The sequence below is a fragment of the Numenius arquata genome, chromosome 5 (genome assembly GCF_964106895.1).
Source record: "Numenius arquata chromosome 5, bNumArq3.hap1.1, whole genome shotgun sequence".
Classification (NCBI taxonomy): Eukaryota; Metazoa; Chordata; class Aves; order Charadriiformes; family Scolopacidae; genus Numenius; species Numenius arquata.
Genome location: NC_133580.1, coordinates 19,668,100 through 19,686,105, shown reverse-complemented (window position 1 = coordinate 19,686,105; position 18,006 = coordinate 19,668,100). Strand labels below are relative to the sequence as shown.

Genomic DNA, 18,006 nt, shown 5'->3' with positions numbered 1-18,006 from the left:
TTAAGTACGTTCTGCACCAACTATAAGTAGTTATTCCAACAGCACGACTAGTATGGTTTGCTCAAAGATTTCATGTAAAAATGTCATATGGCGCCTATAACTAAAGACATTTTACAAAAACACGTCAAGTAATATAATGAATGGATCTGCCTTTAACTCCTTGTGTACAAGAAACTCCAACTGCTGTTTTTGTGAGGCTTCCATGCAATGGTAAACAGCATATGCTGCAAACCCAGCGGGGTGCGTAGGAGGGTGTTCAGGACAAGCGAGCGTCCCAGGACGATGCCTGCCTTGGTGGGGGAACACACAGCTCACCTGGAAGAAGGTGCTTTCGGAGCACTGCCTCCACAGGGACTCCGACCGGGGCTTGTTCTGGCAGTATTTCTCATACATCTGGAAATCCTGTCGCTGTACGGGAAGCCAAAAAGGAAGTCACACACACACACACACACAGGCCAACCTGCTCAGCAGCCAAACAAGCTGAATGCCCAAGCTGTAAATTTGCTTTTATCTCTGCTTCCAGCCTTAATATATACAAGTCACAGAGTTTGGGTAAAAGAACCACTGCTGGGAATCACAGTGTTGCAGTCACAGCGGCTGCTTTCCCCCGTCTGCTGCTGGCCAGGCACCCACGCTCCCTGCCCTGCTGTTGGTATTGCCTTCTCAGAAGCATCTTTCCTAACTGACATAACTGAGATGTTGTGGAGTGCGACAAATCAGGAGAAACACCGGCCTTCGAGTCTGCTATATATGCGAAAGTGAGTCACCCACCCTGTCTAGGAAACAAAATCCCACTCTCTCGGGCGCTCCCAGGCAGCTTTCCAGACTGTGCAGGAAAATTCTGCAAGAGAAGGGAGAGGAGACAAAACACAGGGGTGAGGAAGGCAGGGTTTGGGTACTTCATCCTTAAAGGAAATCGGTCTGATGAAAAGGGGAACAGAGGTGGCACCGTACTTGTTGTGGAAGTCGTATATCTCGGGCATGTTTCCGAAGAGGATGTCCTTCCTGTTCCTCAGCACGGGAGGCATGAGGATGAGCATGGCGGGGTTGTCCATTTCAGCTCTGTAGCCCTGCAGGATGCAAGAAGGGGGCATCACTCAGTTGGTAAGGCCTTGGCTTGGCATCTCCTCGAAGGCAGGTGAAAAAGGGACGTGAACAGACTTTCAATACAATCTGCTTTGTTTCAAAGTGCAACATCCCTTTTATTGCCTTATTTTTTGTCCCTAAACCCTTGTCTTTCAGTCCCTGGGCATGTGGGATTGTGGTCCAGCAGGAGATGGCTTGGATGGCTACCATGGACGTGCTCTCTGTTCACCAAAGGCAAACGGTAGCACCTTCTCCTCGCTATGGCCTGACTGTGGGAGAAGGAACTTGTCTGGGTTGAACACATCTGCTCTATGACCGTGGGACACAGGAGTGACAACGTGTTTGTACAGGGGATGCAGTGACACACAATCTCACGAGAACCGGTGCACGAGGTGGCTAGTTACAAAGCAGAAATGGCTTGAGATCAAATAAGAAGATCAACGGGCTTTTTGCTCTTGTACAAGTGCTGCCGAGCACCAGGGTCTCGCTCTCCTCGATGCCTCAGGACTTCTGTCCTCTGTGGCTCCACTTGCCTCTTGAAACCCCAGGCTCCCGAGCAGGGAGGAGCTGCAAGGGACAATGCTGCACTACGAATCGTTGGGTGGAAGTAGGAAATAACGTAAAGCCCCCCTCAGTAACATCACATCGCTGCCCCAACACCAAAACGTTCACCAGATGTGGCAAACATCCTAACCCTAGAGCAGGGAGAAGGCACTGCCAGAGATTGGGACTGTGACAGCAAAGACGACATCATGAAGGCCACCAGCCACCGCTCAAGCTGGCCACACTAGCCACCAAGCATTGCACAGAAGTGAGGTCCTTTTAAACATGAGTAGCAAACATATTTGCAAAAATGGATTCAGTATGTACAGCCCATCTTCTTTGGCTTTCCCAATCAATCTCTCACGCTCACTATGGTTGGGATCTGTATTCCTTACACCCAGCAGGTATTTTGTAGTTGACTAAGGATGCAGGAGAAGATAAGTATCTGGAAAAACAGTCACTTATATTTAACATCTGCAAGCGGGCTTCCCTCTTTAAAGGAAATACTGTTTTCAGAAAAAGGCTATCCGTCCATTTTTCTCTCTCTAGACTTGATACGCCCAGTAATCAATCTGTGTACCTGCCAACCGCTTTATCATGTATACTGTGGTTTAACAAAAACCCCAATCAGCGCAGAGCAATTACGTGTAACTACCCGCAGTCCAACAGATTTATATTCTGCTTGCTCCTGGGTGAGAGAAATGCAAAGCCGGGGAGAGCCATTTAACAGCCAGCTCGTTTTGGCCATCAGCAAGAGTGACTTTGGAATAAAGCAGAAGTATCTAAAATGGCAGCATGAGAAATTATAATCTGGTTTCTAAAGAAATGTGGGTCACACGTTCACGAACTTCACAGTATTGAGACAGAATCTTCCCAAGGATAAAACACAGGCTTCTTGCTTTTGTCTCCAAAAGGTAAAAGAAAGTAGGGAACAGTTAAAAATAACAGGTTTTTGTACATTTTTCCAGGCTCTGATAAAACTAATTACCAGTACTTTTGTGTACAAACAGAAGGCTTCTCCCTCGTTCTAGATGAAAAGCTCATCCTGACACCAACTGTTCCTGCAGATGCCTCCAACAAAGAAAAGCTTGGGAGAAAACTTAACATTTACGACTAGCTTGGGATATGACAGTCTGGTAGAAACCTGCCCCATCACATTTTTGCTTTGTTTGACAGAGTGGCAGGAGCTCTTTTGTACAAGTCACTGGGGAACGGTCATGAGCAGCCAGAAGAAGTCACTCACCGTCAAAACAGTGAAGAGTTCCTCTACGTACACTCTCTCGGTTTCTATAAGCTCATTTATGACGTGACTAACATAAAGGAATAAAAAAAGCAGCATATTATTTTTATGTCTGTAAAAAAAACCACAGTTCAAGCAGCCCAAAATACAGTGTGATCTCATGAAACAACCAACACAGGGGTGATCAAACAGGCAAAAGCGCAAGAGAGGGTCAGGCTGGAGGAACACATGGATGGGACAAGGACTGGCCAGAAACAACATCATTTTGAGTGAGGTAACCAGGGTGAAAGCTTACCCTTTTAATATATCTAAGCTGTCGTCACTGTCTGAAATGAAATATTGCAAGGAATTCCGTTTTTCCTGGTAGTCGTGCATTACTTCGATCTGCAAGAGAAATGGTAACAACGTTCATTAGTACAGAGACCAGAGACCAGCTTCCACAGGGGGAAATATCTGCGGACGTGGATAGGCATCACTGTTATGCAAAGAACAAGTTCAGGGAGCAGCACACAGGAGAGCGATACCTGTGACTTGGAAAAACAACGCAAGATACATCTCAGGTGCTGGACTAATCCAACTAAACCATTTGGATGTGAAAGGGTTTTTTGGTTTGGGTTGTTTTTCTTTTTAAGAAAAAAAGAGCATCTTCAAATCCAAAGTCTAAGTACAATCAATTTTTAGAAGGGTTTCAGTTTTTCAGTGTATAAAACTCATTCAGATTTCATGAATAATATTTACCTTGCGAGAACTCGGAGATTTTCTTGATGTTTTCTTCCCCGGGAGAGAGAGATCAAATGAAAATTTCAAACTGGAATTAAAATCCACACCTTGGGTAGAAAAAAACATAATTACATAACGTACACCTACAGTGAAGGAGATGTAACAAGTCACGAAGAAAAATGGGATATATTTTTAAGAATGAATAATTAGTTAGCTAGTTCCACAAGCAAACTGGCAAAATAAAGGGTATCGTCTCCAACAACAACACTGAATACCAAATGACACAAGTCACACAGATGATCATAAAGGCCGTAAAGTAAAAAGTAATCAGAAAAAACAAGATGTCCATTGAGTGAATACTGTAATCAAAACCTAACAAAGTCTGTGAAGCCTGTGCAGATGATAGAAAACAATAAAATCAAATAAACTACCAAAAGGAACATCACCTACTGGGATACTGTTTTAAAGTCCTTTTATGAACGTAGGGCAAGATGCTCAGCTGATATAAACCGTTTCTCCACCTTGGAAGAATTTATTGATATTGTCAGTAGATAATCACAACTTGTAATACTTTGGGTTACTGAGGTAAATTGGAAGCTTAAAAATAAAAGATAGAATCAGAGAACGGTTTGGGTTGGAAGGGACCTTAAAGATCATCCAGTCCCAACCCCCTGCCCTGGGCAGGGACACCTCCCGCCAGACCAGGTTGCTCAAAGCCCCATCCAGCCTGGCCTTGAACCCCTCCAGGGATGGGGCAGCCACAGCTTCTCTGGGCAACCTGGGCCAGGGTCTCACCACCCTCACAGCAAAGAATTTCTTCCTAATATCTCATCTAAACCTCCCCTCTTCCAGGTTGAAGCCTTTACCCCTCATCCTATCACTACATGCCCTTGTAAAAAGTCCCTCCCCAGCTTTCCTGTAGCCCCTTCAGATAACATCAACCTCCCCAACGAGTTATACAGCATCTTTCAAATATTTCTTATTTCTGAATTGTTAAAATGACGATTTTTCACCAAAAAAGTCTTTTCTCCCCACGTTAATGGCAATAATTAATTTCTCCAGCTCTGTGCGGGGTCTGTCGCATAGAGGTGACCCGGCAGGGGACGGAGTGTGGGCTATGACCCATCACGGACAAGAAGACCCAAAAGAAAGGAGGACCTGCCAGTGGTCCTGCTGGGAGGAAGGGAACCTGGAGAGGAAGTTAGGTGAGAGATGGTCACAAGCTGCAGTTCCTTGTTGTGTTGTGAGAGTGACTTTACTCCAGCACCGGGGCTCGGCCGCAGCCTGCCGTACCGCTTCCACACACCTTCCCACGCTTCACAGCTCAGGACGGGGTAGGTTTACTCTTCCCCCCGCCAGAAAAAAAAAGCGGTTTCAAAATTAGAACCACATTCATCGGACAGGCTTCAAATCCAGGGCAAAGATGAAAGAGGAAGCGTCTTTCCTCAGACAGAAAAAGAGGTGGAGAAGGGGGGGGGAAATGAAAGAAAGAAAGAAAAAGAGGACAAAAGTAACGTGCTTGGAGGTGATTTGGTTTCAATCCGCACCATAAAACCCATCCATCTCAAAGTGTTGCTGGCGGAGCCCAGCGTGTGTCTTTGACACCGCACATCACACCGGCAGCATTTTGATGTTCTGTGTTCAACGGAGGCCTTATTAAAAAGCTCTCTTGGCGTGATCTATCCAAAGAGGAGCCTTTTGTCTTTCCCCGCTGGCCGGCTACGCTCGTTTCAACACACTTGATCATCCCTTTCAGGAAGGGGATTAATGGAGGATACCTGGGCTTTGCAGGCGGCCGAGCGCCTTTGCTAGAAAAACGTGCGTCCTATAAAGGCATGAAATAAGTGCAGCCGATTGATGATGGTCTCACACCACTCCACGGAGGTGGCCACCCATTTACCCCCCCCCTTTAGATCAATAATTCCTCCTTAGTACTTTCCTGTTTCTAGAAAGCTGGGCAAGTTACCTTAGGTAAAACGGGCAATACTCTAGTTAAAAGATTCAGCTTTTTTTCCTGATTGAGGAAAGGAGTTCAAAGTGTGGTCTAGTAAAGGGGCCATCAGCCTGGGAAAAGGAAATTTGGCATTTATTTACTGCTCTGGCCTGCACCTATTCCCATCCCTCCGCTAGTCTGGCTATTTACATGTCACCCCCCGAACTGGAGCCACTTGTACTCTTTGTATGACACCTGCTACAGTTCACCGTAACCAATATTCATTAATTCATCCTAAGAATTCTGTGTTAAAACACAAATATTTAATTGCTTTATGCAGTCAGATCACTGAATTCAATATTCCCGCATAACTTAGCACGTCCCTGGCTTAAAATACATGAATGTTACTTCAGAATACTTTTTAATTCTGAAACATACGGGGCTGCCAAGGATGAAAGTTTTAACATTATCATTTAAAGCTAACATTGTGCTACATCCCATTACCAAAATCAAGGCAGAACATTCAGTGACCTCAGTTCAACCAGAATTTGTACCTTTATGGGCATTAATTATTCCTCAATTGGGATTTAAGGGAAGACGTTCTCAAGGAATCAAAGGGATTTAAGCATCCAGCTGCTCGTTTCTGTTAATGAGATTTGAGCTCCTCATTTCTCCAAGCTCCTTTGCAAACATCAATCTCACTTTATGTCAGTTCCAGCTGAAGATAGTTATGGAGACTGTCGCAGAGAATAGGTATGCTAATAAATTTATAAACCTTGCCCTTTTTCCATGTAGTACTAATTCACCAGTTTTCAGCCCGGTAGGATGCTCGTAAAGCAGAACTGCAAGTTCACACTGTTTGCAGCTCTCTTTTTTCACTGAGTAGGAAGGGAAAATAAATAGCAAGCAACCAGCCCCATTCTCCACACAGGTATGGGAAGCTGGACACAAAAACTGGAAAGATAATAAATCATCTTATATGCATTTACAACAACATGCAACAAATCTGTATCAGCCAGCAAGGTCTAGGTGGTTTCTCAAAACCATTCTTAACCTTGCTCTTCCTGCCTCAAAGTGAAGTTATCATCTGAAAATACCATAAACTTAAAATATTTTACCATGTTTAGGAGAGAATAATGGTGATTTTGATCTCGGTGGATTTTCTGGCCGAGGGGCTACCAGTTGGACCGGCCGCACGTGCTTATCCAACAGCTTCTTGAAGCAAGACTGCCGATTCTCAAACATGCTCCGGACGTTCTCAAGCTTGACCTGCACCAACTGTATCTGGCACTGCAGAGGGTGAAAAAGACTCCCGTGATCAAAAAAACAACAGCTTTTTTGCACTTTGACCCAAAAGAGAGGACTATAAAGCTGACACAGTCACAGTCCGATCTTGCTCTTCGCTTGTTACGGAACTGGAGGGGTTGCTTACCTTCAACTCTGATGTCAAGACTGACTCAAAATCATAGTGTAGGGCTTGGGGATCGTAGTTTAAGTAGGCTGAAGAGCTTTCAAGAAATCTCTCTATGTCCTGGAGAGCTTTCTGAGCGCCTTCTTTGGACTGGCACTTGTCCATCTGCTGGTTGGCGAGCAGGTAGGCACCTTCGTCACAGCACTGCAGAGCCTGGGGACAGCAGGGCGCAAACACGGGGAGCGCGACCATGAGCAGCACCCCTACTAAACCAAGGTTCCCACGAGGAAGATCATTTTCCAGCTCTGTATTTTCAACACGGAGCTAATTAGTACTCCGTAAAGACCTCAGCAGCTATTGCATGTGGATTAGAAAGTAGAAAGGCCCAATCTTTTCTGGAGGGTGACTGCAGTCCTCAACATACCCAGCCAACACGGGCTCCCACTTGTACCTGGGTAAAACCAGGGGTTTAACTGACACAGAAGCACTATTTAGTGCGTAGCTGAACCAAATCACAGAATCACAGAATCTTCTTGGTTGGAAGGGACCTTTGAGATCATCGAGTCCAACCACAAAAACAAAACAAAACAAAAAAACCCCACCAAACACCAAAACCAAAACAAAAACCACACAAAACAAACACCCACAACCACACACCACAGCCACCCACAAACAGACCAAACCAACAATCTCACGCACTAGAGCATGCCCTGAAGTGCCATGTCTACACGTTTCTTAAATACCTCCAAGGGATGGCGACTCCACCACCTCCCTGGGCAGGCTGTTCCAGTGCCTGACCACCCTCTCAGTAAAGTAATTCTTCCTAATATCTAATCTAAACCTCTCCTGCTCCAACTTCAGACCATTTCCTCTGGTCCTGTCATTATTCCCTTGGGAGAAGAGGCCAACACCCACCTCTCTACACCCTCCTTTCAGGGAGTTGTAGAGCAGATCTGATAAGTAGATTTTTATTTATTCAACGCAGAAAGCTGAAGGGGGCACTACAGAGTTTACAATGAGGCAGGTGGGTTTCTTGAGATAAATGCCTGGCTCCTTGCAGACCTACACTGCGAGGAATGATCAAATTGCATTCACGTTTTTTTAAAAAATAAGGATTTCAAATGGCAGTTTAACATTCTACATTTGACATGCACAGGTAGTAGCTGAACACCAGGCTGGGTTCAGTTGGAACTTGCACGCTGTGGTCTGCACAGGCATGAGAAGATGCTGCAGCCAAGAACGACTAGGGACCCTCCAGCGCCATGAACGGGGAGGAAAGAGCAGGAGCACGGTGTGCCAGACCCGTGGGTTAGACCACCAGCACCGACCGGGACTGCAAGGACCCCAGGAGAGGACACTGTGCTGCAGCTGAGAGGCTGCCGATGAATCCTCCACCCCCACAGATTAAAGCAATATTGCAGTAGAGTACAAGGATTAAACAAGAAAGTTCCCTAGTCCCCCAAAACAGTGAAATGGAACAGGGTCAAACTTCGCTGCTTCTCTTAATGGCCTCAAGCACTATTACAGTTGTGCGCCTTCTGCCTAATTAGCGTGAATTTCCCTAAATGAATATTTGATGCTGATTAAGATATCAAAGAGCATCAGAGCCACATGACTCCACTTCCATGCTAGCACACAACAGCTGCGCCTATCTACCAATCTGTCACCTTATTTTTCAGTCAGCTACGTTCACTCAATAAATCGCTACGAGAAAAGGGCTGGAGTTGATCTGGAAGTGTTACCTCTACTGCACTGGGTACGAAAACCTCCAAACTCAATTAATGCATGGAAATAAGCATGACCAAGAGCAGCAGCAGAACTTTGGTGTTCCGAATTGCCCTCTGGAGATGCCCAACTCTTCCTGCTGACTATTCACAGCAGCAGCAGATGTCTGTTTGCCGACTTCACCAGCGAGGTGAGGGGGGAAGCCCTCCTCCAGCCTCCGGGGAACACTTCCCTACCATGAACTGCTGAAGCAAAGCTGCAAGTTTCAGATGTTTCCAGCTAAAAAGCGGAGAGGCTAACCCCACAGAGAAGCTAACCACCGACTTCTCAGGGTACTGTGTCTCTGGACTCTACCTGCTGAAGGCGGGTGTGAAGATCCAAGGTCTTCTGCAGTCGCATCTGCTTCCTTTTGATCTCATCGGACAAGACATCGGAGTGGTGCCGCAGCTCGTTGCATTGCTGGCAGATCAAGTTGAGCGCGTAGTGGTGATTTGCTGCTAGCTGGTGGCCGTGTAGTATCACCACCTGAGCCTTCCCTATCAGATCCTTCAGCGAAAGGAAGAGAATGGATTGCACATTTATTGAGATAATGCCAAAAATATCTACACACAACAACAATGCACTTTCCCGTCTTACCAGGTTTCAGGGACACATGGAGACAACTGCCACTAGGAGTAGCCAGAACGGGTGGCTTATGCAGGATAAAATGCCACCCATCATCTGGGAAAAAACCCCACTTTTGCTATCCAAGAGGAGGATGAAGAAGAAAACAGCATTTCACCAAGCTAGTGATGCTGTGAATGGCTGCTGGCCGCGAACTGCTGCCATCTCCAGGAGCTGCACTCTAAAAAACAGCAGCTGATGTCCAGTTTAGGCACGCTGTGCTCGTAAGCATAAAAGGGGATTCGAGTGGTTCAGGTTTATGGTGAAAATAAACCAGGCTCTTTGCAGCAAAACTTGATGCAAAGAGCATGTTATCTCCTCTGCACATCTTGGTCAGTGTAATGGTTACGTCTTCTCCAGGGCTGGCTTTCTGCTGGGACCGCTGCCCTGTTGCACCCTGTTTGCCAGGCCCTTTGCTCCTCCTCCCTCCACAAATATTTCTTCCAAACAGCCAAAAGGCCTCAGACCTTTCCCTGAGGACTCTCCTTTCCAAAGAAGCCTCTGGGGGTTGTGTCCAGATCCCTCAGGATTTCTCCACTGACCCTGGCCCACATGCCAAGCACATCCCTTTGCAGAGGTCACATCCTCAGTTGGGCTCCCGTGAATCATCTCTCCTCACTCTTCTTCTCCCTACTTCTCTTAGTCTTCATCCATATGTTATGTTCAAATCACAGACACGTCAAGATAGCAACTTTTTTGCCTCTCCATGTGCCTGGTAACAAGCCTCTGCCTATTAGCACTGCTAAGGCACTTAACATATAAATAATTCTTCTTCCAGCTCATTAACTCCCACGCCTCCCCTATGTTCAGACATTTATCTGTTCTGGATTTTCACAGTGGCTCAGCAATTTATTTTAACTCTGATAATTAAATACCCTATTCCTGGCTTTCAGAGTGATCACAGCATTGCTGCGCAGAGCAGAGACGTGAAATCAATCCTTTTGTGCAGCCACTTACAACAAATTACACCAGAACCGGATAATTTCAGAAAGTACCTCCTACCACAAATACAGAATGCACCTCTCGTGTCCCCTTAGTGCCTCTTTCTGTGAAAGATGGTCTCACCTGTGCCATACCATCGAAGTGACCCAGGTCCTTGAGCCTCTGTTTTACTTGGGGGACGCTGTCGCCAGTGTCGGGCAGCTCCGCTTGCTGACCCATTAAAAATTCAATGGCATTCTTGACCTAGACACAAAGAAGAAGACTGCTGCAAAAGGATACAAAGCACAGGCAGAAAATCATTCTCAGACCAAAATTAATCACACTTTAGCTAAGACTGCTAAATCCAATAATAAAACTAACGTCCAAGAACTAATTTCTAAATTCAAAGATGCTTCTATCAGCAAAATCTATGCGGCTGCAGGGCAGTGATACCTAAATTAGCTCTGGATGAGGAAGCGCAGTGGTCTCCCCAAGCTGCCAGAGCCAAGGAACAGCAGCATAAATTAAACACTCTCAAAATAAAAAGCATAAAGACTTCTCTCCTCTCCCCTCCTTTTCATCTCCAACTCTTCCTTCTGCCAACAGAAATGCATCTGATCATACCTCTTGAAAACTTTGCTCAAACTTCCACAGTTGTAAATACTGCTCCATTTTTAACTGATGTTTTTCCCAGAAGCCATCAAAAGCCGTCTCCATCTCCCGCAGCTGACCAAGCAACCTCGAGCACAGAAAAAGGACAGGATGGGAACAATTTGCAAACAGAGGACAAGCAGAGATGGACAAACCCTAGAAATCACAACATTCAAGCCTTCTGGGCCCAAGCTCTCAGGAGAAGTCAACAGACGTGTATATATATGACTTGTGAAGATCTCAGGGGGAATTTTTAGTGAAATCTTCGCCACAGATGATGGCACCTGCGTGAAGCTGTTGTTGTTGCCTCTGTTTATCTGAATCCTGCCTGGGAGCCCGGCACGGGAGAGCCCTGTAGCTGCTCCACAGCCTCGTCGTAAAAAATCAGAGCAGATCAAAGCAATCTGATGGGTCTGGAACAAAACTCTGGTATCTTTGCCTTGACCTGTTTAATAGGTGGCCTAAACAACACATCTACGCTTAAAAACCATGGGTGTTTTCCACTCAAAAAAATCAGGCAAACTAGGAAGATAGTGCACTCACCGATTCACGGTCTCCCAGTCCCCAGGCCTCTCATGGTGCTGGTCCTGACTGCATTCCCCGGCGTCGGGCTCTTCGAAACTGCTCAAAAGCAAGTTTCCCTCTTTCATGACTGCTGTAATATCTTCCTGTAGAAGGCAAAACATTTCTGATTCAGGCTCCTTTTTGGTGAGGTAAGGATACGTCCTGTCGTGTTTCCCCTGCCTTAGTTCTCCTCTATGAAATGAAGCACCATCAGACCAAAGGACTCCCAGTTTTATCCCCCTTAATGCTGGGTTATCCCTTGGAGGTGGAAAAGGCTGAACCACAGACTGGTCACCAGGTGGAAACTGGACCATGTGAAAACATCAGGCCACAAAACTATTCAAGAGGCAGGAGGACAGGTCTCTCCTGGTGAGAAGGCAGGTTTGTACTAGATACCTATCTAAAATTCACATATTCAAGCAAGTATTTCTGCAGCTTGGAGGCTGTGCTTCTCCATCAAGGTCACCAAAGGAGGCTGTAGGAAGAGCATCCCAGCGGTACAATGCTAGGACTGAGACACCTTGGTGTGTTTATTAGCATCAGCTGAGGTGCTTTGAGCTCAGCCCCAAAGCAAACAGATGCATTTAGTCAATTATTTTCAGAAAAAAAGAGACCAAATGCCGATGTGAGTAGGAGAAAATGGACGTGGCTGATGAACCGAGTTGGAAGAAGCCCCGAAGGAAAGACCTCCGCATAGCTCCATTGGAGACCCAGTTCCTGGAGGAGTAAGAGCCCATCCCAGGAGATGGCCAGGTTTCTATTGTGAGAGAAACAAAATCACAGAATCGCATAGGTTGGAAGGGACCTCTAAGATCATCTAGTCCAACCTTAAAAAAAAAACAGAACACACCCCCCCCAAAAAAAAACCCCAAAACCCAACAAAAAACCACCAACACTAAACCGTATTCCCAAGCACCATGTCAACTCGTCTTTTGAACATTTCCAGGGATGGTGCCTCAACCACTTCCCTGGGCAGCCCATTCCAATGCTTGATAACCCTTTCAGTGAAGAAATTTTTCCTAATATCCAACCTGAACCTCAAACAATGGCAAAAGCCACTTTAGGGAGAGGATTCAGAGAGCACAGTTGTGCTTAAACATCTGCCCAACCCAGAGAGCTCACAGCAACCTAAACGTCACAGCATCTTCAGGGCAGCAGCCCAGGAGCAGAAGGACATGGCCAGAGGAGCTTCTACTCTCCCACATAAAAAGTGTCCGCTGCTGGTTTGCATCCCTAGGACTAAAACACCGCGGAAGATGCCCGCAAGGCAAACCCCTCCCCGCCTCCTTTTGATACTACCACGTCCAGGAGGCTCAAAAGGCAAGAGGAATTATGCAGCCTGCCTTTAGACCGCAGGTGGCTGCTATTTCATCCTCTCACATCTCCCTCCCCAGAGCCCCACGTTCCCCTTTTGATTCAAAGCCTTTCATTATACGTACGACAAAGTAGCTCGACTGTCAAACAGGTGTTAACTTGATTTTTTTTTCCCCCCATTCAGTATATCAAAGAGGTTAATTTCTTAGTTGCTCAGTTTAATTGATTTCTGTCATTTTTGCATTGTGTTTGCCACCAGCTCCCGTTCGGTCTCACAGCTACATAAATTATTCTGATCGACTTCATTATCTGAATTCAGGAATCGGCTGTACCGATCTCGGGGTTGTCAGGAGAGAGACAAGGATCCCATGTCTTGCTGTCACCACAATCTGGGCACAGCCCCCCATCATCTTTCATCTTTCATGGGCTTAGAAGGAACAAAAGAAAAAAAAAAAAAGCCAAGGGACTTCATTTCAGTCAAAAGCCAAGGAGTGCTTTTGATATGTGAAATTAATAGACGGGGCACTGAAAGCAACAGATGCCTTGTACTGAGCGCTGCTGTGCTTTATATGCAAAACACATGATGTGTTTTATTTCTCCGCAGGGGAAAGTGTGTGTTACCCACTGGTTTATATACAGGACCACACTGCGGAGCTGGTATTTGCTCCCTACACTTTGGCTCTAGTCCTAAACGTGAAGTTTAGGTCAGTAAATCATATGGGAAGAGGTGTAGCTGCTGTTCTACACTACGGCTCTCTTCATTTCCAAAGAAGAAATAAAGGACTGTTGGCACTATCTATAATGAAACTTTCCACACATACATTCATGCCCACACGCAGCACACTTCATCGTGCATATTTCTTACAGGCACCCTCCTGGGAACCCACCGGCGCGCGGATGACAAATGATGATAAATGAAAATAGATACACTTCTTTGACTTATGCAAACGAATCCTGCCATAAAGCGAAGGACCTCGTTCTTCAGCCGCACGGCACGGCTATTAACGTGGGAATCGTCTCTGAAGTGGGGGTTTGGGGACAGGCCTGTGCAGTCCCCAGAAAGATGCAGGAGCAGCAAAGCCAACGGCCTGATCTAGCAGCAGGAGGCTGCGCTACAGCCTCCCCTAACTCCTTTAATAATTGTCAACACAACCACTAATAGTTGGGAAAAAAAAAACAAACCACCACCTTAAAATATTAAAGACACAAGTGTTTCAGATGAAGCACGAAGGCTCACGTGAAGACAGGGGTCACATCAGGAATGCTCTGTACCCTGCGCTCACACGAAACCTTCACCTTGGATGCTCTCCCCGGGGATGCTGCATCAGGCGGAGGGACCTGGGGACATCTCCCCCGTCTCCGGACCCGCCAACCATCTTTGGGTGCAGCTTCCTTCAGCCCTGGGGGTGAAGCAGAGGGAAACCCCCCAAGGGCAGGAACCCAAAGGTGACAAAACCTCCCACCCTCCTGCCAGCGAGACCTGGAAAGCCCCCGGGGGAGCGCACCATAGACACCACCTCCTGCAGCCAGCAAGGAGGCGGCAGCTGAGACGCTTTGCTGGATGCCAGCAGGGTAATGTGCTTGAGTGGATGGCAAATCTAAGGATAACATACAGAAATAGTCATGCTGTGTTTTATTTTGTCTGTCAACACGTACACACGCATGGGAGGGAAGGAGGAGTGGGCACCAAACAGGCAGCCAAACCCCAGAAATCCCATTTTGCTATGCAAACTGGGGCTGGAAACACGCGGCTGAGACATACCTTGAGCTGGAAGTACTTTTCCGTGCGCAGGGCCAGGATGCGCTCGATCGAATACATGTCCTCTGGTAGCTCGGTCTCCGCCAGCTCCGTGCCGAAGGATTGTAACATCTGGGCAATTTCCTTCACGGTTAGTGCAAAACTCTCTATTGCCTGGTGGGAGACGATAATTACAATCAGCTTGGGATTCAGGCTATTCCTACAGCTCATTAAGAGTGCACGAAGAGCCCAGGCTGAGACCTGCAGGGGAGCCCAATGGCTTGCTCCAGGAGAGGTGGGTAGGATGTCCACATATTGGAGGTCTATATATATTCTGTATATATTCCTACCACGTACTGGATGTCTATAGCAGAAGCCACCATAGGATCCATCTCACATATTCCTGTAATTCCTCTTTCAATATTCTTCTCCTCTGGTTAACTGGGAACCACCTCCAGGCAGTAAGGCCTTGGAGACGTATTTGGCTTCTTGGGGCTGGATGTTTCCAGCTTTGCAAGCCCAAACAGCGGGTTACAAGGCAGTCTGGCATCACAACTACCTCATCCACAGCTTCACCCAGAGGACAAGGGAGGGAGCTAAGCAGTGTGCCTGAGACAAGCTGGAGATGGTGGGATGGAAGTGAGTGCTGCTGGTAACCCCCCAGCACATCCCAGGCAGTCACTCACTGGGAGCTCTGGACGCCAGATGGATCCCACCGCACAGGGCGAGGTGGGGCTCTCCCAGCACCCCTCACAGCTCTGGGGCTTTTCTCTGCTCCTCAGAATGGGGTAGTAAACTCAAACGTCCCTGATCACATTTATATTTTCTTTAAATGGTGTGTATTTTCCATGGAAATTCCAGGAAATGTTTTATGAGCACACTACAAGGGAACTTTGAGAGAGGTTTTTCATACGGACAGTCATCTACCATACACGGCTACGGTCTAGAAACCATCCTTTTCTTAGAGTAACATTTTTTGTCAATCATTTTGTCATTTTTGTCTCCAAGTGTGAGAGCTATGCCATTATCACTTTAACACATCATGCAAAAGAACAAAACTAAGAGCCAAAAATCTAAAAAAAAATTCATTAATTTGGCTGTGCATCAGCATAAACTGGCACAAAGTTAACGGCACAAGCAATGGCTTGAGTTATTCCAGCTACAACGTCCTGTGCTTTTGTCTTTATACTGAGCTCCACATCTGCTGGTGTGGATGATGTTGCAGGAGAAGAGGCACGAGGATGTCTGGTACATTATTCATCAGTGCTTTGATTTGTTGGGAAGGTAACTGGGAATCCAATCCGCTATTAACCTGGGAGACAAAGTCCCAGTGAAAACTAAGAGCGTGCAGGAAGCATAGAAACACGCAGCAAGGCGCAGCTCGGGGAATTAAATGCCTGATCCCTGGCAATATTAAAGGAAAATTCTTGCAATGAAAGAAAAAAAAAAAAAGGAAATCTTCTGAATTGTCTGCATTCGGTCAGCATGCAGAAAGCAGTCTCATCACCCTGCTTCCCAAACACATTTGTGATCTTAATCACATGAAGCAAGCAATATAAAAAAAAAAAAATTTTAAAAAAATCCAATTCTGTATCTACCATTAGGGGAACTTTAATAAAGACTTAAGAAGACAGATCTTTCGAGAGCAGTTTCAAACGGAGCCTGAGGGAGTTAATCATCCAATTCCCTCATAAACCCATCAAGCGCCTAACACCACTTGACTCCTTCGCAAATCTGATGAAGGAAATGCAGAAGAGAATGCTTGGGAGGGGGGCTTCAGGGGTTACCTTCAGCTCCCCATTGTCCACTGCCTTACAGAAAACTGTCCCCAACCGACCCCCAACACCCAGGCGCCCGGTACGTACAGTCCTGAAGATGACCCACTCGCTGTGGCAGTACTCCAGGGTGCCTCCAAACTCCGGGGTTAATTGCTGCTCATCGATGTACGTCAGCAGGTCGCTAACGGAGCTCAGCATAACAACCTACAGCCAAGGCAACACCGGGAGTTGGGTGTTCATCACTCAAGTCATGCACAGATCAAGCCTACAAGTATTTTACGTATCTAAAAAACTGGGTTTTGCTCTAAATATTGTTCTATGGCATGGCTTTCTTCTTGTGCTTATGGCTTAACATGGCTTTTATTTGATGTATTTGACCATTTTTGTATGCCAACCCTGGTCTCCCAGGTGCTTTCTTCCTTCAATGCAAAGCACAGCGAGATGCTGCAGTATCTGACTGCAAAACAGAGCTGAAAGCAAAGGTAATGCAGTTTGTTGCAGGTTTTTGCCAGGCCAATTTGGGAAAATATATAAATTTTAATGCATCATGAAGTACTGGCCAATAAAAAAAAACCTCATGAGTTTTTGCGTGTCTTGATCTGCCCAGGAATAAGCCATGAATTTTCAAAACTGTGCAAATGAAAACCATTTTAAGATGAAGAATGGAAAGTTTGTGAAAATCATGTTATTTCCTAAAGGAAAACGTTGGTTTGTTTTGTGGGTTTGTAATTGCATCAACCTTAGATTCCATACATCTACTTTCCCTCTCTTAATTATTCTCATTATGTCCTATTATCAAGTTGGCTTTAGAAGTCTTGGAAACTTTGACTTGAGAATATACAACCATTTCAGTTGCTATTTTAGAAACAAATACCAACATGATGCTAGTATGGAGTTTACAGTGAGATGAAAGTGGCAATTTTGGGTGGAATTCATAGCAAAAGCTCCACTAGACATGTCTTTTGACTTTTCAGCCATTGAAAAAATTCCCAAGTTTGGTTTTATCCTCCCCAGAGGCACGCAGCCTACGGGGGGGATGAGGACAGGCTGAGAATCCCACTCCCACGGACATGCTCTGTCGGGAGCAAACTGCACACAAAGGAGCTGAAAAATGCCACAGGAGAGATTTGGTAGACAGGGATTTGGGCGAAATAGGGCATTTCTGGCAGAGACACTCTGGTGACTCTTCACATGGGTCCCTGCAGAGTGGGACAGTGTCACCTTCTCGACCTGCGGTGTGTGGGAAGCCACCGATCCTGCCCAGACACAACACCTCTGCTCGCTCGTACCGGTAACTTGAGTAGAAAATCCTCCTGGCTGAACCGAAATCCAATGTCAGTGAAAGTGCGCTGGAAAAACCCAGTGGGACGAAGGACCATCACTAAGTGCAGGTTCCCCGGGAAAGATGCCTGCAAGGAAACAGAGAGGACATTCAATCTGGGGACGTAGCAGGTCCAACAATGGCTTTTAAATGTCTTGAAAAGAGGGGATATCATTCAGATCTTAGTATTATTTTTTTCTGATTGCCCCTGATAGCCTTTTCTTATTTTCAAAATAGGAGGGAGACACTGTAAGTGGTTTCAAAGAGTCACAGAATCACATAGGGTTGGAAGGGACCTCTGGAGATCATCTAGTCCAACCCCCCTGCCAAAGCAGGTCCACCTAGAGCAGGTTGCACAGGAACTTCTCCAGGAAGGTTTTGAATGTCTCCACAGAAGG

The 18,006-nt window shown here is 46.2% G+C and overlaps 1 protein-coding gene across 1 annotated transcript in view; it reads right to left on the bottom strand.

Moving 5' to 3' along the window:
- The window catches only part of MCF2 (MCF.2 cell line derived transforming sequence), a 63,557-nt gene that overhangs the window by 16,441 nt on the left and 29,110 nt on the right, over nt 1–18,006 (bottom strand). The window contains exons 5-19 of the mRNA XM_074148226.1: nt 17,577–17,696; nt 16,375–16,491; nt 14,534–14,683; nt 11,437–11,561; nt 10,867–10,981; nt 10,387–10,506; nt 9,013–9,204; nt 6,955–7,146; nt 6,641–6,812; nt 3,608–3,696; nt 3,165–3,253; nt 2,873–2,939; nt 955–1,070; nt 772–841; nt 316–408 (exon numbers count right to left, since the gene is read on the bottom strand). Of these exons, the coding sequence (XP_074004327.1) occupies nt 316–408; nt 772–841; nt 955–1,070; nt 2,873–2,939; nt 3,165–3,253; nt 3,608–3,696; nt 6,641–6,812; nt 6,955–7,146; nt 9,013–9,204; nt 10,387–10,506; nt 10,867–10,981; nt 11,437–11,561; nt 14,534–14,683; nt 16,375–16,491; nt 17,577–17,696 (1,827 nt within the window). The remainder of the gene's footprint in view (nt 1–315; nt 409–771; nt 842–954; nt 1,071–2,872; nt 2,940–3,164; nt 3,254–3,607; nt 3,697–6,640; nt 6,813–6,954; nt 7,147–9,012; nt 9,205–10,386; nt 10,507–10,866; nt 10,982–11,436; nt 11,562–14,533; nt 14,684–16,374; nt 16,492–17,576; nt 17,697–18,006) is intronic.